The sequence below is a fragment of the Gymnodraco acuticeps genome, unplaced genomic scaffold, assembly GCF_902827175.1.
Source record: "Gymnodraco acuticeps unplaced genomic scaffold, fGymAcu1.1, whole genome shotgun sequence".
NCBI lineage: Eukaryota > Metazoa > Chordata > Actinopteri > Perciformes > Bathydraconidae > Gymnodraco > Gymnodraco acuticeps.
The window spans coordinates 978,625-1,006,601 of record NW_022990590.1 but is presented as its reverse complement, the minus strand read 5'-3'; the positions used below and the strand labels follow the sequence as shown (position 1 = coordinate 1,006,601).

Sequence of the window (27,977 nt, the reverse complement as noted above, 5' to 3'; positions counted from 1 at the left end):
TCCATATAGATATAGTCCATCTTTGCTGAACAATTAAAGCAATTATTATGCAAAATAGCCTTCTAGCTTGTGTAGATGGTTCAGAGCAAGTGAGCGAACAAATCATAAATGCAAACTATGGGATAAGATCTGAAAGTGACAGAGGAAATGGGAGCAGTCAAGCAAGTTGTATGGCAGCCATGGATGCATTAAAAGGAACATGTCCTAGACCTAGACCTACGGTCCGTTACATGAACATGATGTATCCTGCTGTCTCACTTGTATCCATACTGTCACCGACCACCCGACAGGGAGCTCCCGGCCGCTGCTCTGACGTTGGTGTCAGCTGACAGACAGCAGCCAATCACAGCTTGAGGACGGGCTGAACCGCCTTCAGTGAGGTACCCTGAGAGTTGTCAAGGTTTGGGTTGTGGAGTGGAGTAACGTTTTCCGAGAGGGGAGCAAGGGCGGCTACGGTTGTACAATGCCGAATAAAACGAAAAAAGACAAGGTGAGTTTCAGAATTGATAAGAGGTTATGACGTTTGGAGAAAAAGTTTGCATGAGATGTATTTAAGTGTATTTATTCAAAACTGGCGTTATAACAAGACATTTAATACAGCTTTCAGCGCAGGGTCCCATCATATACGTTAGCAAACCTGCAATGATCTGCAGCTAGCCGCTATTCTGCCTACATGTTAGCACTTGTCCTGCCTTATTTAAATTAAGCACCGTTTTCCCAAAGTGATGTTGCATACTTTGAAAATATTTGTGTATGACAACGTGTGTGTGTTAAGTTGTATTAAGTAAGCGTTGTATATTTTGTTTAAAGCTTGAAGCCGGGGTCGTGTAAATGCTATTGAGTAACATTAGCTGGCTAGCAGCAGACTTGCCAGTGTATTCAAACAGGAGTGTGAGACTGGGTGGGCAGGCATGCTATTTTTAGCTAACATTTTCTTTGATAGACTGCTTAATAATGTTGGCTCCTTAGTTATTTGTTAACGTTAAGTTGACCTAGGAACTTCAACTTTCTCTTTCAGGAGTCCCTTAAGTCTGGTAAAGTGGGCAAGAGTGGAGGACAAGACAATTCAGAGAACGAGGTAACGTTGGGTTAACCATGTCCACTTTAATACAAATACGTATTGGAAGTTTTTGTGCTAACAAATGATATGCTTCTGATATTACAATGTGAAAATGGAATGTGTTCTGTAAATTGGAGTCCTTTGCAGTGATTCTGTTTAGGGGTCATTGACCAGCCTTGGTTGTACACTTTTTTTAGACTCATGTTGCTGTTTATTGATGATCCAGTGCTTGTAGATGACATCCGTTCATGGCACTTGCCAATAAGTGGAGTTTCTCCATACATGTTAATATGTCCTTAGTATGCTCAATATTAATATACTCACCAAATCCTTTGTAATACTGGTGTCATGTGCAATAACTGATATTTTAATATGCAGTTAAATGTAGAAGTGTGGTTGTGCATGCTTTTTTGTACTGATTCACTAGATCTGCATGATCAAATGACACAGCAAATTACTTTATACTTAGCTAATCAGAATTATAAAGCTATCTATATCACTTAGTAGAGCTCCCAGGATGTGTCATCTAGTTGCATCCTATTGTCGGTATGTGACACTTTCAGCAAAAACATGGGCAATTCAATATAGTTGCAAGGAGATTATAAAACCATTATTATGCTTCTATGTCCATTGGCTAGCTACAAAATAAATAGGTGTTTAATGAGGACACAATAATGGTTTTTGACTGACAATATATTGTTCCAAGTAATGAATGATATTATCATCATCATTTGAATACCATCCATGCAACTGATATCATACTAATGCATACTATTACAATTACGTTGAACTTTTAATAATAATCAGATATTGCAAATGGAATTCGAAGGTTGTACTGTATGTGCTACCTGCTTAGCAAGGCTGTGTCCCAACAGAGTTCATGTTCATATATAGTACGTAGGTCGATAATAGTATTTATCGTTACAGGCCTATGTGTAATCAGGCCACGAGACTAGTTTCTAATCAACACATGTGAACAATTCGACTGGTAATCTTTATTTTTCAATACGGAAAGGACAACACTGTTATTGGTTTCTCAGAAATGAACACAGAAGTGAATACACTTGTATAAAAAGGTTATGCACCATTCTACATAACCTCTCAATATGTATAAAACATTAAAAGAAAGGCTAATAAAGTTGCACTGACATCTGGATGTGGTCACATCTGGACATGCCAAAGCAGTAGCTGTTAAACATTGTGTTGGTCCTGTAATAGCACAGGCAGCTGGTGTGAATCATTTTTCTCACAGTGTTGCACGACATGGTCATGTACTGTATTTGTAACAAAAAGTATGAGCGTATCCACACACAGTGCACAGCATGATTCCAAACAGTATTGTTGTGATTTTTCCAAGTTAAAATGCATCTTTTAACAAAAGAAAATCAACTTCTTCCATGAACTCAGCAATGACCATTTATTGGAACATCACTGAACCATTTTGAAAAGATTTCAACTCTTTTCTTTTCCATTTTGAAGTAAACAAAAACCTTGATGCCCCCTTTTTAAGCCCTGGTTGACAGTGGACATCTGTTTGTGCCGTACTGTCCTCCCCTTTACATCTAATATTCATATTGGACCGTCTGCTGACCACCTGTTTGTATTTTGGGGGCTGCTGTATTACATAATCCAGTCCCTTGTAATGACTAAAATGCTTGAAAAAGTTTTCTGCTCGCTATTTACAAAAACAGACAGAACTGTATCACATTCATGTATTCCCCCCCCCCCAAAAAAAATATTTTTGCCTTGATGTCAATTATCTATGCAAGCAGGATTGCTGTTGTGTGTCAGCAGTCATGCGTACCATGGCTTCAATGTTGCGTCATATTGAAATTGCTGGGCTGCAAGCTGTTATTTCCCACTTAGCTATACAGCTTGCTTGTTGCCCAGCTCTTAGGCTGCTTTCTTGTACTGACTGTGAGTGACTTCAGCTGGGTCTTAACTGAGTTTAATAATTCCCCTGTGACTCGGTCTGACACAGCCCCACAGCTGCATCTGGTGAAGTACACTTTGTGCCGTCAGGTGTGTGTTGATGAATCGATCCCAGCAGGCAGGTGGGACCAGCTGTGAGAAAGTTTCCACTTTCACTTTATTCCACATCAGGATTAAATCACGCCTCACTAAGATTTGTATTTAGTCCTCTCTAGAACACAGCTGGGTAGGTTAATAATTAGTGAATACAAAGTCATGATGGTTCGTCTTTATACTGATATTGATGAGTGCAATATTGAAATCGCAGGAAGCACAATTTATTTTCCACAACTGTGGAGCAGCAGAGATATCCTGACTTGAAAAAGTAGACCCCCAGACTCTAAAAGACATGTTTGTTTGGCACAGATCCTCTTAAAAAATCACACCATAATCACTTCATATATTTTGCAATGACAATAAAAAACTAAGATTTATAAATGATCAATCCCTCCCATATTGTGAATCATATCTTAATTTCAATATCAGTCAAAAATAATCCCAATTAATTCCTTTTTACAAACATTGCATCCCTAATGTATATAGTAGGGACGTAACGATACCAAAAACTCACGGTACGATAATATCGCGATAACAAGTCCACGGTACGGTTACGGTATTTATCGCGATATTGAAAAATAAAGAAAAAATAATTTTAAAATGTATTTATTTTTTACTTGAAAACATGTTCTTCATTAAATAATAAATCTGATTTGTACAGCATTTTAGTAGGATAGTAGTATTTTTTAAAGGGTCAAAAACAAAGTGACAGTAACAGACTGGAACAAGAACAACCAGTTTTTTTTTTACCTACTAGTACTACCAAACAAAGTAGGCATGTTCTTTGTGCCACTGCACCTCACAAAGGACATTTTACGATCCTGTCTGTCAAAATGACGGACAGCGAAAAAGTCTAACGCCACCTCTGTGGGACAGAGAGATAGGCTTTGGCCATGGGTGACAGCAGTGGGTAAAACTGGGCATTGTCTCTCCAGCACTTCAAAAACAATACAGTTTTTGCCAAGAAGGTGAGGCTTATTGACAGGGCGAGATATACATATACGGTACTTGTCAATGTCTCTAGGTGTGTACATGTAGCCCTACATCCTTTTGTGTTATCTGTTGTTTTATGTTCATGTTGTAACCTACTTGCTGCCATGTTGGACAGGTCTCCCTTGAAAACGAGATCGATGATCTCAATGGGACCACCTGGTTAAATAAAGGTTAAATAAATAAAAATGAATTAACCATGTAATATCGCGGTAGATTCTGTCAGTCTCATGACGGCATTGAGACGTTTATTTATCGCGATATTCGGTATATCGTTACATCCCTAGTATATAGTATCTCTACATTGGGTAAAGAGTGATTCATGACCTTAGCTATTGCATATAAATAAATCCTTCATTTAGTGTGGCAGTCACACAGTATTATCTGATTCACAAAGACATATTGCACTCTCTTTCACACACAGTTCACAATATGTGCTAGCGCTATCGCCCTGTCACTAATGTGTTTTTTCTCTCTCTTGTTTCAGCAGAGCTCTAACAGGAAGGCTAGCAATAGTGCTCCTCCCACCACTCAGCTGCTAAAGGGGAAGCAGCCAGGTTCCCAGACACCTGTCAAAAAGGACAAGAGGCAGAGCTCCTCTCGTTTCAGCTTGAGCAACAACAGGGAGCTGCAGAAGCTGCCTGCTTTCAAAGGTATTTAACCTGTATAAACACTAAATCAAGTCCTCTAATCAAATCATGAAGTAACTACCCCGTGTTTTGGGTTCTAGAGTTGTTTGCATTTACACATCAACTGATACAAGCACTCTAAGCAAAGCTGCTGTTTCCACTTTTTGTTTAAGTGTTAACAATTTGCTTTATTTGGGGCAAAAATATGTTGTTTTCAAGCCTCATCTCCAAGAAACCATACAGTACATAGAGCAGAATTCCCCTTGAGGCATGATGGGGGGAAAAACCAACCTGTAATCTTGTCACAGATAAGTGTAAGCCTTACAGACATTCATCCCTACATGCACACACTCATGTTAATTTCTTTCCAAACACCTATTGAACATCCCCTGCTGCATCACCCTCATTGTAATATCCAGCTGAGCATGACATTACGCAACACATGGAAACGAGCAGAGGACGTACATGGAATGGACTTTGCGCTGGATTGGACCCAAGCGTCTATATTTAGTGGTAATCCAGAGATAAAGCTTTAATTCCATGTTCCTTGTGCTTCAGGATGTTGCCAGTGACCAGTAATGTCTGCCAGACATACTACTAACCCCCCACCTCCCCCGCCCCCGCTGGAAGAGAAATTGGCAGGTTTTTGCAGAGTTCTATTGACGTTTTCTTTTATGTCTAAACTCGGAAGCAACATAGCACCAGATGGAAAAGCAAGAAGTGGGCACTGGTGTTTGGCCTCTGGGCATACTATCTATGCATGGATACACACACAACAATATTGTCCGCTGCCTCCTGCCAGTACAGTAATTATATAACCTGGCTGAGTGCTGAAAACATACAGCCAGATTATACAGCTTTAAATGTACTATATGTTATTAAGAACGTGGGCAAAACTGCAACCGGACGTGCTTAAAGGAACTGCTTTGGCAGATGTTGGAAGTGGATATGACGGCAAGAAGTTAGTTAATCAGTGCGATGCAATAAAAGGTTGCTTATCAGTGCAAAAGACAAAGGTGCAATAGTTCTATGTCTGGGAAATATAACTCTAAAGGTGGTGAAATAAACAATGCAAGGCAGTGTGCTCTTATCAGAGAAACTGATATAGTAGCGACTAAACTATCCTCTAATCATTTAACAAATGAATAATTACACAAAGTTCTTAACGTTTGGACATTTGAGATGTTGGCTGGGAGGGTCATACATTTCCTCTCAAAGACAGATTTTGTTTTTATATTTGAATTGTTTAGAGTTAATAAGGCAATGACAAGTCTGCAGGGTTGTTGTTTCCTGAATTTGATTCAATTCAATGTCATGGTTTGATTCTGTCTTGGAAAACTCTGACAAGGCATGGTTGTGTGCCGTCTACTAGTGTTAATATGTGAATTGTACATTATAAGTTGGAAGTCAGAACTTAAAGCCAGGGCTGTTAATGTGTTTTGAATTGTGTTTTTTGTTGTTGATATTCTCCTGACAAAATCAATAAACCAATGCTCTGACCAAAACATTTAATAATTTGGGATTAAACTGTAATTTTGCCAATTCAGAGCAAGGGCTTCTTGCTGCCTTCATTAAAACATAGTCAGAAACACTGGGTTGCTTTCAAGGTTGGATCATTCTTGCTGGCTTCTCCTTATGTTACCTATGCAAGCTTTACGTCAACTCTCTGTTCAAGAGAGAGTAGACGTCCTATAAGGTAAACACATAAGATAACACCTGAGGCCAATCTCTTCTCACAATATTATCCACTAAACTACAGACTGAAATATGACTTTAATTGTTTTCTATCTTGCCTCTGATCTCAGCATAGCCTTCTTGCAGTGAGCACCCCTTGCTACAATACACAATGCAAAGGTAGCACTCCCCTTCAAAATAATTCACAAATATTTCTCTCTTTGGAAGCTAAAGCACTTAGTGAAGTTACTATCTGTGGTTTTAATAGCAGATGTTGTTATTGTGTACCATTTGTTCACCTTTTGTGTGAGATTACAATTACACCCAGTGTGGCAATTCTACCATAAAACACACCTATATCTCGGTTAGCCATTACCCTTGTACTGTGTCAAGAAACCATCAATCATAACTTAATTCCTGATAAAAGCTGCTCTCTTCCCACACCCCAGCTGGAGCTTTGATAACATTCTGCAAAACATTATCCCACAGTGGCCCGGTAGATGTTATCTCTTAGTCCTGTCCAAACAGGCTCCACGCTCGGCCTGTTTTCATTCCGGGCATATTCAACACACGTCTGATAGGCCGTCCTGCAGAGCCACAAGGCCGAGACGAGCCTAAAAGCCCTGACCAGAAGCAGGCCATGACCCCCCTTAACCCCCCTTAACCTATTCGGGTGGCCCACGCATCCACCCCCCCCTCAAATAAGAAAATACATGCAAGTTCATGGCTACTGTAGACAACGTTGTTGTTGCTCTGTGTTGCGTTGTTAATGAGTGAGACACACTGGAGTTGAGGATCTGTGGGATTTATTCTCCCAAAAATATAATTTACAATTTAGGCATTTAGCAGATGCCTTATTCCAAAGCAATTTACAATGACCAATTACAGGAACATTCTCCCTGGAGTAACTAAGGGCTAAGTGCCTTACTCAAGGGCACACCAGTGGTGGTGTTCCAGGCAGGATTTGAACTCGCAACCTTCCGATCTTCAGCCCGCCTCACTATCCATTATTAGACCACCGTATTTTTCTTTTTTTTAATTAAAAAAACCAAAAAGAAATTATTGTTATTATTTTTTTTTTATGAGATCCATATGTGGCGGACCGCCACAAATAAATCAATGTATGGGAAACACTGCAAGTGTAGAGTGGAGTTGAACTGTCCCTCCATTTGTGTTCATTAGCACAGCAGGCAAGCTTGTTTTGTAAGGCTTTTATTACACATATATATACTTACTTTCTCACTGCATGTCATACACATAAGATAAATGCTTTAAATTAGTTAATTTAATCGTTGTCTAATTTTAATTATATACAAATACAACAACAACCTTTACACCTGCAAGTGTTCTTTTTTTTAAAGCAGCCTGCACGAAGCATTTTTCACCAAGGGTTTGTCGCCATCTGCTGGTATAAAATATGAATTATTATTATGTTAAACTCTAACAAACATTTCAATCGTTTTGACCTTGCAAGTTTACTCTAGTGGTTGCTTAACCTGTGTAAAACTCAAATATAATCACACCATTTAGAATAGTAATCCCTTATTATTGAAGTTATTTTTATGTTTTTATTTTTAACATAATCTTCTTGTTGGTTTTTAACAGCTTGGTTAAAATGTAGAAAATGTAGGTGTCCGTCAGGTAAGAAAAGTTGAAAGTTGACTTTTGTTAAATGGTTAGCAGTTACTTGAAGCAGGATGCCAAAGGGCAAAGCTGCCTTCAGGGAGGGGTTTCCTCTCACTCCTGCAGGTGGGACAGGAAAACCCCCCATTCCTCTTTCCTGAGAGGTCTAACATTTCGCATATATATAAAATAATAAAAACATAACTCACCAGCTGGGACGAAGCTGTAAATACCTAGCAATGGTTTGGCACGACTCTGAGCTCATACATTTTTTGAGGAACAGTGTTAAAGGTCCCATGTCATGCTCTTCTGGTTATTACCCGTCCCCTTGTGTGTTATGTAGCTTTTTCTGCTTGTAAACGGTCTGTCACAAACCCTCAAAGTACACCCTGTAGCGAGTAAAACTCTAACACAGAAAAGACCTGTCTGTGCTGCCCCAGAACGCCTCGTTGGACATTTTAATTTTTCTTCCTGGTACCAAGTGACGTAACGACGACCAAATGGACCTATTAGTCCAAATGGACCAATCTGTGGAGCTCCTCACACACACACACACTCACTCAGTCTTATCTTTTCTCAGCCGCAAATCCGTGATACTCCGCGGAGTTTCGTCGGCACACTCAGCCTTATCTTTTCTCAGCCGTAGCTGCGTGGATCTCCACTCACAGTTCGCCACACACTCACGTGTGTGTGCTCAGGCTGGGTTTCGCCGTGTCTCGCTGTCTCGCAAATCCCACGCAGCAACCAGGAAACCACACCAGTAATCCAGCTCACACTGTCCGCTCCTCACAGCAGCGAGCCCCGCAACGTCCCGCCAACACGGCACCCAGACCCCACGCAGCATTCTCATGTTTGTCATTACTGGTGTCATTTTCTGGTTGCTAACAAACGCCATTGTAACACATAATCACACATCAGAGCACAGTGGGCTCACAGGGAGGGGGGGGGGGCAGGAGCTCCAACAAGGCGTTTAGGACAGAGAGTGAATACACATGCTATACAGAGATGCTGCATGAGAAACCAATGTGAGTTTGGAACATTGAACAATGTAAATCTATTCTAGTAGACCTCAACCATGGGATTATGATCAGTAGAAATGGCCATGTCATGGGACCTTTAAGTAGGTAAAGAAATGAAAATGTTGAAGTCATATTTTTAACTGATATTGCTTCTGTGTTTGCAAAACAAAAAATACAATGTGTTGTACCAGTCATCTGAGATATTTGTCTCTTTCATTTCCAGTCTTTATGTGAAAGTAATACATAGCAGCCATAATGAACATGACATCTTCCATTCGTAAAGATCACTTTCTGTGCGAGTTAGAGCAGGCAGAAACATTAGAATAGATCCAGGATACTGATAGAGCTATTTGTATATCATTGGAAGTTGCTTTAGGGCAAAAACAACTCAAGCTTCAGTTGAAAATGCCTCAGCTGTGTTGATAAGTCTGCTTCTCCAAATAGATTTGAGCCTGGAGCGTTCAAAACATGACACTAAAGATCAGCAGATCTGAAAATGAAACACTCGGCTGTGTATTTCGGGCCGACCTGCTGCTATCAATGATGGATTTACAACACAAGCAAAAGCTCTCCCCATCCAATACAGGAGCAGACTCATGATGCCTCACAAGTTCACTCTCTTGCCACCGCCAAAAATAGCGCAGACAGCAGAAAGCTCATGAAGGCATGTGCCAGAGGAGCGTTTGGAGAGCATGTGTAACAAGTGGGAGTGTTTTAGCGTTGTGTTGGTCAGAACAACAGATCTTCTGATGGGATGTTGCCCCATGACTAGGGAACAGAATGGGAAGAAAGAGCCCTTTATACACTCAGACTACACCCTGCTGCTGAAATAGCCCTCTGTATTGTATATATTAGGACCAGACAGACTCTGTGGTAGAGTCCTGTTGCACTGCTAAATTGTATTTTGCAGTCTAGATCATTATGCGGGGGATCTTAACAATGCAATCATGTTTCAGTGTTTCCCACAGAATTTGATTCTATTTGTGGGGGCACAATTACAGGGGACATTCTCCCTGGAGTAACTGAGGGCTAAGTGCCTTACTCAAGGGCACGCTAGTAGTGTTGTTCCAGGCGGGATTTATTTGTGGCCCGCCACAAATAAATCAATGTATGAGAAACACTGTGTTTTCATTCAAGGTTTCAGAGATTGCTGAAAAACAACGATGGCGTAGATTTCAGTTTAGAGCAAATGTAGCAAGTTAGTCAAACTTAGCTTAATCGCCAAGTCTTCCGAAAGATCAATCAGAATACTACATTTTTGCAGTCACAACCTAAAGTAACTGACATGATTAAAAACACACTGATTTGTTTTTTAAACTCTGGAAAAAGGCCCCAACTATATATATTTTAAGTGTATTTAGCTGGACAAATAAAACAATATTAATAACAAATAATGATCTACTGATTTTAAATGTTGGCATTTAAAACACATATATCTATTTGACCTTACATATGCAACAGTGCATATTTCGGCTATAATTTGTTGTTTGCAAAATTCATAGAAATAGTAAATGGAGTTAAACTAAGCGTGAATATATTGTGCATTTCAGTTGTTTGTCACCTTCTCTTTACAAAAATGTACAATCATGAGTAAAAAATAATGATCAAAGTAGTTTTAAATGTGGAAATGTGGTTTTGTAATTGACAAAAGGGAAATGTAAACTAATGTCAGTAATGCACAGGGAGTTAAATTGCACAGGAAATGACAATAGGTGTTAGTTGACATCATTATGTATATGTTGGTGTGTGCACTCTGTGTTCATGAGAGCTGGTGACAGTACACTGTAGTCATGGTGGGTGTGAAATGGGTGGATGCACACTGTGACTCCACTTTTCTACCTCGTTTGCACTAGTTACATTACATCACATGTTACTTGTTAGACGCTTTTATCCAAAGCGACTTACATACTCAATACTGCGGGTGTGAGACTGACCGTTGAGCGGCCCGACCAAGCAAGGAGGCAGAGTTCAAATATAACCCGGTGTGGGCATTTATTACTGTCTCATGTGAACACAGTCACCAGCCACAAGGATCTCACACACACTACCTGTCCACTGACAGGGACAACAGAGCCTAAATACACACACACACTAATCAGGCCAATAAGACACAAGTGAGGGGGGAGGAGACAACACAGGGCACCAGGTGAACACAATCAACAACAACCCGTAACGGAGGCCGAGATCTATGGGCCCAGAGATCACTTCCGTGACAGTGGGCAATCTCCACAGGAGCAATTTGGGGTGAAGTGTCTTGCCCAGGGACACAACGACATGCTGACTGCAGTGGGGTTTGAACCTATGATCCGAACACCAACACACTAATCCACTGCGCCACAGCCACCCACAGTTACAGGCATTAAAGAGCTATATCTGTATTGAATGTGCTCTTTTCAATGTAGTTTCTAAACATGATGTTTAACTGCGTTTTAACACTGTAAATTCGCCCTTTTTCCTGCACAACTTTACAGTGCAGGACTGCTCCTCTCTGAACATGCACATCCTGTGTTGCTCACATTGAGACTTCCTCCCTTCCTGTCTCTCTGTCGCATACACCTGGGCTCAGGCTGGGGTCCAGGACAGCCATCTGTCATAGAGAAAACTCACAAATACACACGCACAAAGACTCAAAGGGCCCGTGTTAGTCATTTAGTTATTGTACACATATTGTGTTTTTCACATATTTACTTTAGTTATCTAAAGTAGTACCATATGCAAACATTTTCTTTAACTTATCTATACCTTGTAGTTGTTTTATATAAAAGAAGGATCACTTCTAAACTTGCACTGTGGCATGAAAGCGTAACACTTGTGCTTGTGTGTGTTATATTCAGTGTATTGAAGTGCTTTGGTCAGTTGTGGTATTTGGGTTTTGTTGTTGGGTGTGAATGAAAAATGAGAAGCGTCACTTTAACCTTCCTCTGACTCTAAAAAATAGCCTACATCCCTGGCCTTATTCCTGTATTTAGTATAGTAGTAGTTGTTGTAGTAATGAAGTAACAGAAGTGGCTAAAATGAGGGTTAGTTCTGTGTTTGTTCTTTAAAACTCTTGATAGATGTTTTTGTAATTCAAGAAAATATATAAAACACCAAATCCCACTATATACACACAAATACGTTCACATACGGGTTACACAGACACAATAAACAAAAAAGGCAAAGTAATCAAAAGAAAAATATCGGTCAAATACAGTTTGAATTGCCTTAATAGTAGTGCCATACTTCTATAGTTCTTGGTAGAGGTGTCTGAAAATTGGGTTAGAGTCATATCATCTCTTTTTATCGATATGAAATTATCCTTTTATTAACTTTGAACAAAACTGAACAGAAAAACAATATCTCTTTTACTCCATCACCTTTTAAAATATTTAAAATGTATTTATCCTTAAGTTGTAAGGTTTGCGTAGCTTATCCTTTTTAAATACTGTTCAACATCGCACCAAAATGACAGATGTAGCTGCTCTCACTCCAATCACAGCCACAGTCCCTCCCCCTTCACCCCACCAGCCAATCCCTTTCCTCATGTTAATTTATTCTGACAGCCATCCCACGTGACTGCAGCCAGCCAATCGGGTGGCTGCAGTTTATGACATCACTCACTAGCTAGTTCCCTCAGCAGCAGGGGAGCTTCATTTTCTGCTCCGAGTGTTCGTGCTAAAATGGAGGCTGGCTCCTCGCCTTAGCCCGGGCTGCCCTCTTCTCCCCCGTCTCCTGCCTCCGCTCTCTGATGTTGGCATGCACTAGAACCAACGGTGGGATGGTTCTGGATGCACCGAGCTCCAACGGGCCTTACCAGCCTGTGGCCCTCATGCATTTTAGAGGTGAGAATAGGAAATGTGTCTGTTCTGTGTTTGTGTGTGTTTCAAGGGGGAGATAGGCAAGAATGTGTTTGCTATTTAGCAACTGCAGCTGCTAATTTAGATTGTGTTGAAGAAAGTAATTCCCAGATGACATTTCTAAAAGTTTCTACAAGACACTAAAACATGTATCCTGTTGGTGTGTTTTGGAGGAGGAAGCAGGGGATTGTGTTTGTATGTCAACGAGGAAGGGTTTTGCTCAAGACATTGCATAGCTTAGCTAGTCAGGGAGGGAGGGTGAGAGAGTTAGGAGTGTGAGTTTTGAGTCTCCCATCCCCCATCAAGACTGCTGATGTCATAGGAAGTGAGGTAGAAGCTTGTTATCAGCATACACCTATTGTCTTGTATATGTGTCAGTTGAAACGCATGTCAGTAGAAAGGCTCTGCTTGTGGTGGCTGAATCTCCAGGTGTCTTGTGATTTACTTGCTAACCAGAATAGTGTGACACTGAGACCTACAGCAAGTCAGTGCTTCCATTCAGAAAGTCACATTATGTTCTACAATCAGTATTTGTGTCTCTTAAACTGATCTCATGACATTTAATATCATGGTGATTATCGTAGCCACAAAATATCACACAGGCTTTATCTTTGGTTGTCCTCTGTTTGCATTGACACCAAAACGTACACAGTTTGTACCACTTATTAATCAGTTCATCAACTATTCACCTCACCATGGCACCTGAGAGGACGGACTTTGGCAGCAATTTTTGCCCATGACTGGCTTCCTGCATGCACGCTTGGAGCCGTAGATGATTAAAGGTTAGGGGCCATCATGCAGAGAGGCCTGTGTGTGAAGTATGCAGTTGCACAGCATGCCTCTTAATATTTTAGGCCTGTTCAGAAACCCTAGTGCTGTTGTGTAACAGGAGCTGGAAGACCTCTTGGCACTCGGTGGTTGATGAGTCGAGGTTGCTTATGGGTGGGAACAGTGTCAGATCATTAGCAACAGGCACCGACTGACCTCCTGGGTACTGATGAGTTCACCTTAAAATCAATTGTTACAGTTAGATTACTATCACATGATCTACATTAAACTTAAGGACTTCTAAAACACTAAGCTGTCAATGTGATTATTTAGGGTTAAAGGGCCAATTTAGCATTATTTTTGTTGTATCTCGATAAATGCAAAGATATTTGTTTGCACCTTCACATTAAGGTCCTGTCTATTCCTGTTTCGTGTTAAAACGGGCTTAATCCTTTTTGTTTATGCTAAAGGCGGGAGGAAGGGAAAGTGGTTGCCTAAGTTTCTCAACAAAAATTATACTTTTCAATATTATTCTTTCAGTGGCAGCTGCTTAAAAATTGCAGCTTGTTGGAAAGAAAGACATAACAAAAGAATATACTCAGCTGTGCCTTACATAAATACACAGCGCTGGAAGATAAAACAGATCCCCATTAGAGTTCTCCACGGACGGGTGGTAGGTTAAAGCTGAGGGGTGAAGCACATTTTTTGACCTTTGATGCTGTCTATTATGGCGCGTTTCCCACTGCAGGCCTTAGCTCGGCCTCGCTCGGTTTGGTTAGGCCTTACCGAGCGAGCCGTGACGTTATCTTCAATGAGCGCCCCAGAAAACAACACAGCAGTTAGCTCTTAGCACTTCAGAGCTCACAGCTCTTCATATCTGTTCAGAAACTAGACAAAAAGTTAAACAAGTGCAAACACAGACTGCCTGTGTCATGGCGAATACAGTCGCTGGTTTATTTATGTCTGTATAGGCCGTTGTTGCGAGTGTGGACGGTCGGAGCATATTACAACGTTAGCTTAGCCAAGCTCCATTTAGAAAACACGCATTTTAAAAGGGGTTTTCGCCTGCCGTCTGTCTGCAGACTTGTCAAAGCATTAATTCATGGTTTTTACTAACCGGTATCAGTATGTTGTTACTTCGGCATCATTTTGAAATGTGTATTACAATTAAATCACGGTCAAATATGTTCATTTTGTTTGTAGTTGTAGCCCCCTTGCCAGCGATTCTCTCTCTAGTTTAGCATACTCAGCCCGACTCAGCCTGGTTGTTCCTGGCCCTAGAACCACGATTTTATGGGGCCAGAAAAACTGTGAATTAGGACCCGCTAGCCGGTACTAGGCCAAGTGGAAACGCAACCAATAACGGGCCCCGTACGGCTCGCACGCTTTAAAGCGAGCTACCCGCTGCAGTGGAAACGCGCCATAATGGCGCGTTTCCACTGCACAGATAGTCTTAGATCCTGTCTGTGACCAGTAGTCAAGATGGAGGGAATGAAGTGTGACGTTACTGCGAAGCTACTTACACACTCTGTCACTAATCTATACTGTGTCCGAATATAGCCTCAGAAATGTTTTGTAATCGGGTAGCTAGACTTCTTGTTCCAAGCTGATACAAACTTGTATACACATGTTTTGTAATGCCTGTTCTAGAAATCAATAGAAATGTACAGTAAATAAAAAACATATAGGTAGCACACAGGTAGCTGCATTTGGTGCTGTTGCGTCAGATACAAGATGTGCCTCAGTGACTCAGAAGCGTGGAGGCGCTGGGAAAGTCCGCCTGTTGGTGCTGTCAGTCCCAGGGTCAGGTTCTCGCTTGTGTGGGAGTATGCACGAATGCAGTACTGAATCTCTTCGAATCATCTTCTTAAATCAGTGGCAAGTAATTAAATGCATGTATTTATTAAGTATCAACTGCGATGTTTGTAGCAGTGCAGCAGTATCGGCTGGTCCCTTATACACATCATGGATACCCAATGTTAATTACAAAGATGTCAGCAAGACAAAGACATTTTATGTTTTACAGTTAGAAAAGCAAAATTACCTGAAATCTAAGGTTCTCCCTATAGTGCTGCAACTATTGATGGGCTTAAACTTTAATATGTTTTCTTTAATCTGACAATAGTTATTCATATCTGATGTTGACTCTTGGCATCTCAATCTGATCCGTGTTGGTTCATGTTTGTTAAAGTTAAATATTATGTTAATCTATCATACGAAGGCTAGATGTTGGGATTGTTTGATTTAATTAAGGATTTAGTTTGGGTTTAATAATGAGCCCAGATGCTCTATTACTTTTTCAGTGTAGTCCCTGATCCTTGATACTATCACATTGTAAGCAATGGCAAGAGAGCTAACACTAGCTAAGTATTATCATAATGTGACTTGCATTTTTTTTCTTAATTCGTCAAGCTACATCTGTTTTAAGAAGATATGGAATATGAGTGTTTCACTTCTACAGGCTCTACTCAGCTTCATTTAAACAGCTTTTAAAAACCCAATTAAAACTATTACTGCATAGAGTTCTGCAAACATTCATTCCCCAATCATTTGAACAGGTTGGTTCTATGCAAATAACCACTATAGTTGAGAATTACAAAGTTAAAGGATAAGAGGAAGTTTACTGAGGCTGTAAAAAAAAATCAGAAAGTTGTGGCTGGAGTCTTTTATACTAGGAATCTTTTAAAAAAAATGTCTTTTCTAATCCATAAGTCTTTTTCTTTTTATCCATGGCCCTTCTACTTCCAGTGCTCCATGTTTTGCGAGGTCAGTTTGGCTGAATTGTCTCATGGCCACAGCTGATGGGCTCAACACATCGGCAGCATATGATTCCTTTGTAACAGCAGCAGCCTGCATCTTTGATTAGCAACAGTCACCTCGTGGTCCAAAGTCCTATCTCTGTCTGTGGTCTCCATGGCTACCTACAGTACACATTAGGGCTGCAACAAACGACTAATTTGATAATCGATTAATCTATCGATTAATGAAACGATTAATCGATTATTCGGATCGTTAAGGTTTTAACTGTACTACTACTTATATCGATACTGCTTATCGATCCTGTCCTTTTAACGATAGTATTAACGGTTCTTTTGACAAGAAATAAGGTAAACTAACTAAACAAATTGTGAACAAAACTAACATTGCTTTTTATTTTAATTAAATAAATAATATTTCACATCAAAAGAAACAACAATGTTTTAACAAATCGTATTAAATAATCTGACAGAATATCTGAAACTTTAACAAAATAAATAACTCCGTTACCTCTAATCATTAACCTATGTTTTTATAATTGAGTTAACTCCGTGTGTTGCTGCTAGCATACATAACACCTGACGTGGAAACGTTACTCGTGGATGGAGCGACAGAGCTGCTAGAAAGACAGTGGAACCCGGTGCATTTCTCCGTCTGAATGTGGAGCACTTTTGATAAATGTTAAATTGCTCGTGTTACCGCCCTTACATGCTAAACTCTTATTGCACTTTTGGTAACGAGCATCGAGACGGCTAAAGTTTAACCACACCTCGGAGCGCGTTCTCTCCGCCATCTCCCTCCGTGTGTGTGTGTTGCTGCATGGTAGCAGCTGTGTGTGTGTAAACTGCCCCGCCCCCCTCGCAAGCAGGCGGGGGAGAGAGATCTCGTCTGAATTGGGAAGATCGAAAATACATTATAGACACATTTTGTAGTCATATTGCATATTAGAAACGGAGTTGGTGACACTAAGACTGCGATATAATGTTTATGTAGCAATAATACATATGACATATGTTTTTAAATGTCTCCTGTACCGATAACGTTGGAGCTTAACGGGGTGTAGAACACAATGTGATGACGTCACCAACGAATCGACGACTGAATTAGTTGCCAACTAATTTGGTAATCGATTAAGTCGATTAGTTGTTGCACCCCTAGTACACATACAGATTGTTAATGGGGAGATGAGACAAACAAACTCATTCAGCCCAATGGGTGGGTTAAAGAAGGTGACATGTTGTTTTGTATCCCCTCGTTGAATGCAAATAAATGGGCAATGGCATCCTTGCACTTGTTTTCAGGTACTTGTTATAGCTTGGGATTCTGACCAACTGAGGCTAAAGGGAAAACTGTCTCTACTGACACTTTGTCAATAGCATAAAAGTTAACACCTCAGCAATATTGGCATGTCCTATTGCAGTATGTACAACATGATAGCTACCCTCTCAGTGTACTACATTATGTAAAACTGTCGGAATCTCAATCAGAAATACTTTATTTGGTCCACAGGGACATTTTTATTATGACAGCCAAGGGGACAGATTATTATAAAGATGCATGCACAATAAAATAAAAAATCACATCCAAAGCCTAAGTAGAAACAATAAAAAAAAATCAGTGAAAGAAGTTCCCAAAATATTGCAAATCAGTACCACTTGATCCATAACTGTACCGAATATAAAAACAGTTGTAATGTTTGTTTATTTTTAATAAAGTACTAGATGTCCTTGTTCATTATATATCCGTTACATTCTTGTTGTACAGGATGGGAAAGCCCTTTAGGTCCTCTGGGAGCAGACGTGTAACGTTTCCAAAATTCAGAGCATACATCTTTTTGCATTCAGCTCCTGTGCTCCTAGCCTCTGGCACAGCCCGACCGTAATGCTGGGGTTGCTGAAAGTCTTGATACATTTTAACATGGTTTCAACATTAAGTAGTTATAATGTGAGTTATTCTCTTATTTATCATAATGTTTGTTTGATGGCATATTAATTGAATGTTGTGGACGGATTGTGATTAGTAATGATTTACTCAAAGATAATGCATGCAGAATGGAGATTGTCTCATTGCCAGTGAGTGTGCAGTAGCTACAGAGGAACGTGTAATGATTTTGAAATGGCAGGTTAATGATCACACAGACGGGCGTGGCTCAATCATCTGGAGCTTCTACATCATTGATGTCGTAGCTGACTGAATTATTGATTTATGAAGTCTTTCGATGATGTCTCTACATGAAACTCCACAGTATCACATTACAGCTCTACTGAGCCTGACTAACTCCAGGAGCGATGTACAAATGATCCCTGCATGGTGGGGGGGAGAAGAACAAACATGTAAACAATGATTGTTGGCCATACCATGGCAACAATCTTTATCAATGAGTTGTGCAGTGATGACTTATTTGTGGTTAGACCAGCCGGCAGAAACTAGCAAGCGATTTTTTTCCATTGTATTTTGAGATATAGCAGAGAATAAGCTCTATGGCCAAACAAACGTTCATGATATTAGACGTTTTGTTTAAAATCTCCACATATTAACACCACTTTTTATCCTATTTAAAGCATACATGCTATCAGCAGGGATACAAAGCTAATGTAATGCTGCAAACTCATTATATCACAAGACTTCCTGTCACTAAGCAGAAGGCAGACTCGTGTTTGGTGTGATCACATAACAAAACGTGAACACTCTCTTGATCTTTGTATTAACCACAGACCTCATTTCAGGCGTATAAACTCATATAAACATTATGAACTTGAGAAGTTGGGGACGAGAAGTGCTTAAATGCTAGCTCATTTCCATGTTTATGACTCATTCCTGCACCAGTATTACCTCCACATATGTAACCGTGATCATTTTTTCTATAAAAGACCAGGTGCTGCATCATTATGCATGCGTTTCCTAGATATTAAACTTCCAGCAATGTTTTAGCTACTTCTATATTCTGCTGATGAAAAGATGAAGCTCTCACGTGATGACAACCCATCATAGGGTTGAGACTACATTTCCCAGATACAGTGTTAATGTCTGAATTGATTTGTAATCTCACACACACTGACTGTTGACTTCCTCTTGTGTCTCGCAGATGTTCCCCTTGCAGAGCAGGAGAAGCTGTTCATCCAGAAGTTGCGGCAGTGCTGCGTCCTCTTTGACTTCGTCTCAGACCCACTGAGTGACCTGAAATGGAAGGAGGTGAAGCGGGCGGCGATAAGCGAGATGGTGGAGTACATCACCCACAACAGGAATGTCATCACAGAGCCCATCTACCCAGAGGTGGTGCACATGGTCAGTATTAGTGTTGTCACGATACCAACATTTTGGTTTCGATACCGATACCAAGTCAAGAATTGCGATTCCGATTATTTTTCGATACTTAAAAAAAAAAAGGGAAACAGTCTTAAATGTAATTATTGTGCTTTATTTCACACCAGAACCAGAACCATAACACAAACTTTTAAACAATGAGAACAATAAACAAAATAAATGACAAGAATTCGTATTAAATCAAATTAAGCATCATCTCAAACAACTTTTTTGTTTTATAAAATATTTGTTTTATATTTTATTAGCATGTAATAGTACAGTAATATAAATAATTATTGACAAAATGTATATTGCAGATGTTAGCCACATTGGTAAGTTAGCTAAAAAGATAGCCATTAGACCGTTATCATTGCCATTAATTGCCTCGTTTGTCACAAAATAAATTACACTTGTTTGACTTAGATGTGAGGGCATGGGATTGAGCATGATGTAATTATGTTATCTATCACATTCGCTAACCTGTCTGTCTTTAAATTCTTTAAACGGCTCTGGATTCCGGTCGGCAGGTGCTTAGCCAAGTCTGATGTGTTGGCTCCCTTGGTTTGCAGGGATCTAAAACATGTCTCACAGACCGGCCTCATGGTGTCCGTAGGCTTGCCCTCACTGTCAGAGATATAGCTCAAATACTTCCAAATTTCGCTTCTGGCGTCTTTTTTGTCAACAAGCCGAGGCGCAGCGGCAGTTGCACTCCCACTTGCAGCCATGCTTCTCGTTTTCTCACATGCTCTGGCAGCTAGCGCGTGGCCGCATGCACGAGAGAGGGGAGGCACTTAGAGCGTGCTTGAGAGGGGAGGCACTTAGAGCGTGCTTGAGAGGGGAGGCACTTAGAGCGTGCTTGAGAGGGGAGGCACTTAGAGCGTGCTTGAGAGGGGAGGGACTTAGAGCGTGCTTGAGAGGGGCGGGACTGCAGGCACGGCTGCAGTGCAGGGAGTGGAAGCAGAGCGCTGAACACACACGGCTCTTATTAAAACGGCGCTTTCTCACCCGAGTACTTTTCCCCGTCATTCTTAAAGTACCGATACTAATGAAACGGAGGAATTGTACCGTTTTTAACGGCAGGGTATCGCGGTACCTTTCAAGTATCGGTACACCGTGCAACACTGGTCAGTATTGAAACAGACTACAGATTGATTTCAGTTTGACCGTACATTACTCAGCTCCATACTGAAGGTTCCTGTATATGAGACAGAGCAGTTGTTTATGTTGCATACCTGACAGAGAATGTGCTATTTTCATTTCCTTTACAATGGCCTCCTCTGTTCTCATACAGGATGGAAGTTGTTTGTAAGCAACATTTGCAGGTTTGTGAGTTTCAGATTAGCAAGTGGAAGTCACAATACATTTTAAACTGCTACCGTTTTAAACTAAATGAAATGCTGCAGGCTTTTTTAAACACATTTTGGTTGTTTTACATCAGGACTTTGCATAACAGTTTATTATTATATTAAGATATATACATGTTTATTTATTGACTTTTCATTACTGTATAATCATTTTGCGCAAAGATGGCACTGTTTGTCAGAGCACTTAATCCTTCTGGGATTTCATGAAGAACAGCTCCACCGCCTGTGTGTATGGGAACGCCTCTGGTGCTGGTCCATTAACAGATCCATGTGACTCGGTTAAATGTAGCTCCCGCTTTGACCTCCGAACAAGGATCTGCTGTTTGTTAAGAATCTGTGTGTTCTGTGTGCTCTACCTTCTGCGCCACTGGGAAGAGAATGTACTGCGGTTTCCGTTTTCCCTGCCAGCAATACTTTCTTGTAAGATGTATTTTTTTCTAAGGCATAGGAAACTCACATGAGCATCCCTAATCTCAGATTGAACCCAATAACCACCCAGCTTTATTCTTTTTAAATGATTAGTAAGCCATAACGTGACACCTATATTATTTTGTTTCCTTCCAGTTGGCACTTTATGATGTTTGTGGTAAGATGGCCAGGAAAGTAAACCTGAAATAGTCTATTGCTACATCTTCTGCATGTTCGGAACCTCGTTTATTCATTGTGGCGGTCATTGAGTAACACTGTATAATTTATTAGAAATGGGTTGCTCTAAAGGTCGTGTCCCGGATGTGTGCTCGGTGCCCGGTTTGCTTTCCCTAGCCAAATGAAAAAAAAGCTCTTTGATTTGTAATCAAAGCCATGCCTCAATGCCACATGGTAAACTGCAGAGGATCAAGGTGCCAAATCTACCCTCCACCCTCCTCGCCTTGGCTTCATTTGATCCAAAAATGCAACACATCTGCATGAAACACAAACTCTTATTACTTGACCGTACGTTTGCCCCTTCCCCCTTAAAGACCCTTTGAAGACACTGAAGGCTTTTAATCATCAAGTGCGCAGACTGACCCGGCAAACTCCCTTTTTTAGACCCTAAAGGGTGCGTTCTCATGTTAAGGCTGCACACAGTATTTCCTCCCATGTTTGATGTCTTGGTGGTCAAGCTTTAGAACAATATTTTGGCAGACCTCTGGATGACATGACAGCGGTTCTTCCATTAGTCCCATTCTCCGGGGGGGGGGGGGATTATAAATGGTTTTCTGCTGAGAATATAAACACAACGTGACGAACGAGTGTGTTTGGACCTCTTATCGTCTGGTCTCATCAGGGACTGTCTGAGTGAGCTGTCTTGAAAGTGAGAAAGAAAATACATAGATGTTTTCCCAGTTTGGGGAATGGTGTTTTGTGAAACAGGAAACACCACGAGGGATTATTCAACCACTGAATACACATGTCATTCATTGTTTTTTCATAAAGAAAACACCTTGTTTCAAAGTAAGCTAATGAGAATTGAGTATTTGATTTTTCAGTATTTCTATTTACTTGTTTTGGGCAAAAAATGGAGTACTGTAATAATTGTATAGTTACATTTTTAGTGGACAGTTAACATGTTTCCCATTGCGCGATGTAATTTTTTTTAAATTATAATAGTACATTCACTGTGAGCTGTAGCGTAGCCAGCATATCCAGTCTTTAGTTGAGATCCTTTGAAAGCGGCTGCAAAGAGGTTTTAGTTGTCAAGTCCCTTGAGTATTTGTCCTATTGTGGTTTTGTTGCGTTAATGATTGTTTATAACATTGGTTGCTTATCCAAATACTGTCGCGAGTGGCTTTCTGAAACTCCACCATCGGCTTTATTATTTCAGCTGGACGGTTTTGTATTAAAAGCAAACGTTAGAAGTCGCCAGTTGTTTAAGTGGAGGACAAACTGAGCTAATGTTTACAGGGTGTGTACATTGTGAGAAATATCTTTCAAGTGTGCTTTTCTGTTATCATTGCTGTTGGAGAGATAATATCTATGGTCTTCAGAGCTTGGATACCATCTCTCTAACAGAAATGATAATAAGCAAAAAAGAATCATTTTATCTTTATCACAGACTCAAGATTGACATTTATTTTCTTCACTTTATTTATTATTCACTTGAATTAGCCTAGTATTCCAATGGAACATAATTGTAGTTAGCTATTTATTTTCTTAAATTGGATGTTCTCTATAGCAGGGGTTCCCAACCCCCTGTCCGCGGACCGGTACCGGGCTGCGAAATAGCTGTGAGTTTATCGTAATATTTGCAAAATTCTAAAAAAAAAATATTTTCGCACCTATACCAGTCTATTATTTCATCCAAAACATACAAAATAAATCAAAATTGGTTAGCATAAGGTCTCAGCCACTCGTGCGCAGAAAAAGTTACCGGTGCCCCAATAGGAAGTGGAGCACACAGGAGACAACCGTTTCATCGCAGACTGTTATGTTTATGTGGGGAAAATGGCAGTGCATACATTATTTGAGATATATTTCAAACTCGGACTTCGTTTTAAGGACATTGCGGCCAGGGGTGTAGAGCTATTTTCTTATTGGTAAAACCTCCTTCACTTCAAGAAATGGCTGCAGCCATCAGGAGAAGTGCAGCACCAGAGCGTACACACCGCCTTCACTGTGTTCCCCACTGCAGGCTGTTACGTTCAGCCACACACACCTCTAACACACACACACACACAAACCACCACACGAACGGCCCGATATTCCCCCGATTACTCGTTGTATGAAGGGAAATGTCCGTTCACAAAGGGCCATGATGTTTATGTGCTTCTGCTCAGCTCTGCTGTGGTGTGTGTAATGTTCTGTGTGTTTGTGGGTCCAACAACGGCAATTTGTTTTCAAATGACCATGAACAGTAATTTACACACATCTGGCCAACTCCATAGGTATGTGGGTGTTCCCCAAAAGAAGTTAGTTTAATTTTAATCTCGATGTAGTGCTAAATGCTGTCGGAGTGCAACCGGAACGAACGCCCCGGTATGACGTTAAGTTATGGAGCTGGCAAAACAAGCTCAGGGGTCTCACTAACATTTCAGTTATATCAATATGTGTACAGTGGTCCTAATTTGTTTGAATTGTATCCTGGTTTTAAAACGTTGTTAATATGTTTTGGATGCATATTGGTATTTCTTCAGGCTGTGAATACAATTGGCCTCTGTTGCCACCTGCTGGTGAGTAAATATTAAAATCAGTTAAAATTGACAACCGGTCCGCGAATTTCTTTTAATGTATCTGCCGGTCCTTGGCACAATAAAGGTTGGGAACCCCTGCTCTATAGGGCTTTAATTTGTTAAATAAATATATTCATTCATTTTATCTCGCTAAAGCTGAAATGTCTTTTTCCGGCTCAGCTTTAGGATACCAGAGGAAGCAGAGTAGTTGACATTACATCCAGTGTCCAGTAATTCTATTTAATGTTTGAATATGAATCGCTAGTTGTAACCTGATTAATGAACGTCTTTACTCAGTGACGTCACTTTTTTCGGAGGATTGTAGAGTTGACCTGCTGCTCTGTTTTTCTCCATAGTTTGCTGTGAACATGTTCAGGACGTTGCCACATCATCAAACCCCACGGGCGCCGAGTTTGACCCCGAAAGAAGACGAGCCCACGCTAGAGGCTGCGTGGCCACATCTACAGGTGAACACACACACCAAGGTAAAATGCTGCTGAATACATCCGTATGTTACTTTCATGTGTTAACCTTGTTTTTTTCTTCCCACAGCTTGTTTATGAATTCTTCCTACGCTTCTTAGAGTCACCTGACTTTCAACCAAACATAGCCAAAAAGTATATTGACCAGAAGTTTGTAATGCAGGTGAGCGCATGATGATACACTTCTGTACGCATGGTTTTAAGGGATCTATATTTTTGATGCTCAGTCTAATGTATGCCTTTGTTTTTTGTCCACAGCTCTTAGACCTGTTTGACAGTGAAGACCCCAGGGAAAGAGACTTTTTAAAGACTACTCTTCATCGCATCTATGGCAAGTTCCTGGGCCTGCGAGCAACATTAGGAAACACATTAATAAATATTTTATAGGTGAGTGACTCATGATGCTGGTACACATTAGTGACACCTGTGGTTTTGTCGAATGGAGTGAATTTTGCCTAAATGCCTTGATTTTATAACCATGTTGCTTTTTTTCAGGTTCATTATGAGACTGAACATCATAATGGAATAGCAGAATTACTGGAGATATTAGGCAGGTAAGATGATTGGAGGTGCACCCATTACTCTTTCACCATTTCACATTCACTGGTTCATTTTCAGTAATGGTTTTCATTAGTAAAATCCATTAAAAGGCACATTTGTATTAGTAACATACAGGTGTTTGCTTTGTCTCATTATCTTCAATGACCACTTTCTATTCACAGCATAATCAATGGCTTTGCATTTACCGTTTGAAAGAAAGAGCACAAGATATTCCTGCTGAAAGTCCCTGCTGCCTTTACACAAGTCAAGTCTCTCAGTGTGTACCACCCACAGGTAACCACATAGTGTTCTGCACAAAAATAACTTTATAATAACACTATTCACAATCGAGCTGTTTTTCTGAAATGATGTGTTGTTCCTCCCTCAGCTGGCCCTACGTGTTGTACAGTTCTTAGAGAAGGATAGCACCCTCACGGAGCCGGTAAGATGGGATTGAGTAATGTTGTTACGGCAATAATATTATAGATTTCATTATCAAATTGCCTGAGTGAACCCTATGATTCCATTATCAAAGCTTTGGATAGTTCCTTATTAGCTTAGCTGCAATGTGATATGTCAGGTACTGTATTATTTTTAAAATCTTATTAAAGGGAAGAGGAAATGCAATTGAATGTTTTTGGACATAAAATAAAGAGAGCGAATATGTAGGCCATAACCTTGCTTAGCCTGTGTGAATTCAATACAAGAGATAGGAAAACAAACTCTATTTGATTTTAGTACATTAGATCCTCAACCCTGAAAAAAAAATACAGTGATGTACAGACAAGCTAGCTATCTGTGCTTTATATCTTAAAAGGACTCTATTATTCAGTTCAATGCTAGCTCCTGTAGTACTTCAAGATTCAAAGGTTTTATTGTCATATGCTCAAAGCTACAGTGTAGACATGGCAATGGCCTGAGCTCCTCCAACAATGCAACATATATAATAAAATAGAAAATAAAAAGTAGTGCAAAAAGTCTATATACATGTGAATAGAATATGGGATATGTACAAGACCAGAATATTAAATTAAGACAAAATTAAATACGGTTTATTGCGGTGATAACTATTTATATAAATGAGCATATTGCAAGATGACAACATTCGTTTATCGGGGCACAGCTCAGGTGTTTAGCAGTCTTATGGCCTGTGGGATAAAACTGTCCCTGAGTGTTACTTCATCAACAGATGATTAATTTGATAGATCTGCCATCCATCCATCCATTCTTCTTCTTCTTTTTTCCATGATCTTTTGTTGCTGCACGCAGACCGTAATGGCGTTGTTGAAGTACTGGCCGAAGACCCACAGTCCAAAAGAGGTGATGTTCCTGAACGAGTTGGAGGAGATCCTGGACGTCATCGAGCCGTCGGAGTTCGTCAAAGTCATGGAGCCGCTCTTCAGACAGCTGGCCAAGTGTGTGTCCAGCCCACACTTCCAGGTCCGACAGTCATCCATCCCAGTACACACTTTTAGATGATCTGTTATACGCATTTGTAACTCATCTAAACTCCTCTGTTCTTAGGTGGCAGAACGAGCTCTGTACTACTGGAACAATGAGTACATCATGAGCCTGATCAGCGACAACGCTGCCAAGATCCTGCCTATCATGTTCCCCTCGCTCTACCGCAACTCCAAGACCCACTGGAACAAGTGAGACCCTACTCGGGCTTTCCATTGTGTCTGTGTCTTGGCGTGATGCTGGTTTTTGAACAATTGGAAAGTAATTAAATCAAGCGAATTGTTGTACTTTTTGTCTCTCCGCAGGACGATCCACGGGTTGATCTACAATGCTCTTAAACTCTTCATGGAGATGAACCAGAAGCTGTTTGATGACTGCACCCAACAGTTCAGGGCCGAGAAAAGCAAGTAAGTCCCAAGGGAGACATCACATCTTATGGTCTCATTACATGTCAAAGAAAACATCACACAAACCTTATTTGATATGAAAAGAATGGCACTAGGTATGTCACGATACCAGAAACTGAGCTGATACCAATAACAGTCGAATTCTAAGTAGTGTTAATTTCGTTGACTAAAACTATGACGAAATATGTTCGTCAACGACCTTTTTTTCCATGACGAAAATGAGACGATGACGAGACGGCACCGACGGCAGTAAACAATAACTGTAACGAAATGATCATGCAATATCGTTGACGAAAAGTGACGAGACGAAAATGTAGTTTACTAAATAAAAACTATGCCAAAATCTCTCTTTACTTTCGTCGACGAAAAATGAGGAGACGAAATATTATCAAAGATAACGTTACATCTCTGATAGTCAGTTTTTCTCCCAGCAGTTCCATTTCCGGTGCTGCGGGCTGGGCAGCAGCTGTGTGTGTCTGCGGTGCGCGCGGAAGTAGATTTGAATTACACCGGGCAGCGGCACACTGTGAACTGTCAGGAAGACTCGGGTCTAACTCATGGTCTAACTAACCTTATTTAACAGAAAATAAAATGGCAACAGGGCTTGGGAGCAGTGGTCGCACTCGCGTTAACCGAATACCCCCCCGTCAGCGCGAGTGAGAGATAAATTGTGCACTCGACGGATAATAATGGATTATGACGGAAATGTTACGATCCTGTCTGTCAAAATTACTGACAACGAAAAAGTCTAAAGCCACCACTGCTTGGGAGAAAAAAACGATGTGATATTTGGGCCCATTTTCGCTACAATGAGGCGGAGAAAAAAAGCGAATGTTTTGTTTCATCAGAAGGGAAGCAATGTGGCCATAACACAGCTGGTAAAAACA

General features: G+C 40.5%; 1 protein-coding gene across 1 annotated transcript in view; it reads left to right on the top strand.

Annotated features, from left to right (window-relative positions):
- Nucleotides 1-397: 397 nt before the first annotated feature.
- The window catches only part of ppp2r5cb (protein phosphatase 2, regulatory subunit B', gamma b), a 32,374-nt gene continuing 4,794 nt past the window's right edge, over nucleotides 398-27,977 (top strand). Inside the window, 13 exon segments of the mRNA XM_034228624.1 lie at nucleotides 398-490; nucleotides 1,019-1,078; nucleotides 4,566-4,731; nucleotides 19,470-19,669; nucleotides 24,557-24,667; nucleotides 24,753-24,845; nucleotides 24,941-25,069; nucleotides 25,178-25,236; nucleotides 25,405-25,516; nucleotides 25,611-25,664; nucleotides 26,492-26,662; nucleotides 26,747-26,874; nucleotides 26,989-27,090. Coding sequence (XP_034084515.1) covers nucleotides 464-490; nucleotides 1,019-1,078; nucleotides 4,566-4,731; nucleotides 19,470-19,669; nucleotides 24,557-24,667; nucleotides 24,753-24,845; nucleotides 24,941-25,069; nucleotides 25,178-25,236; nucleotides 25,405-25,516; nucleotides 25,611-25,664; nucleotides 26,492-26,662; nucleotides 26,747-26,874; nucleotides 26,989-27,090 — 1,412 coding nt within the window. The 5' untranslated portion in view covers nucleotides 398-463.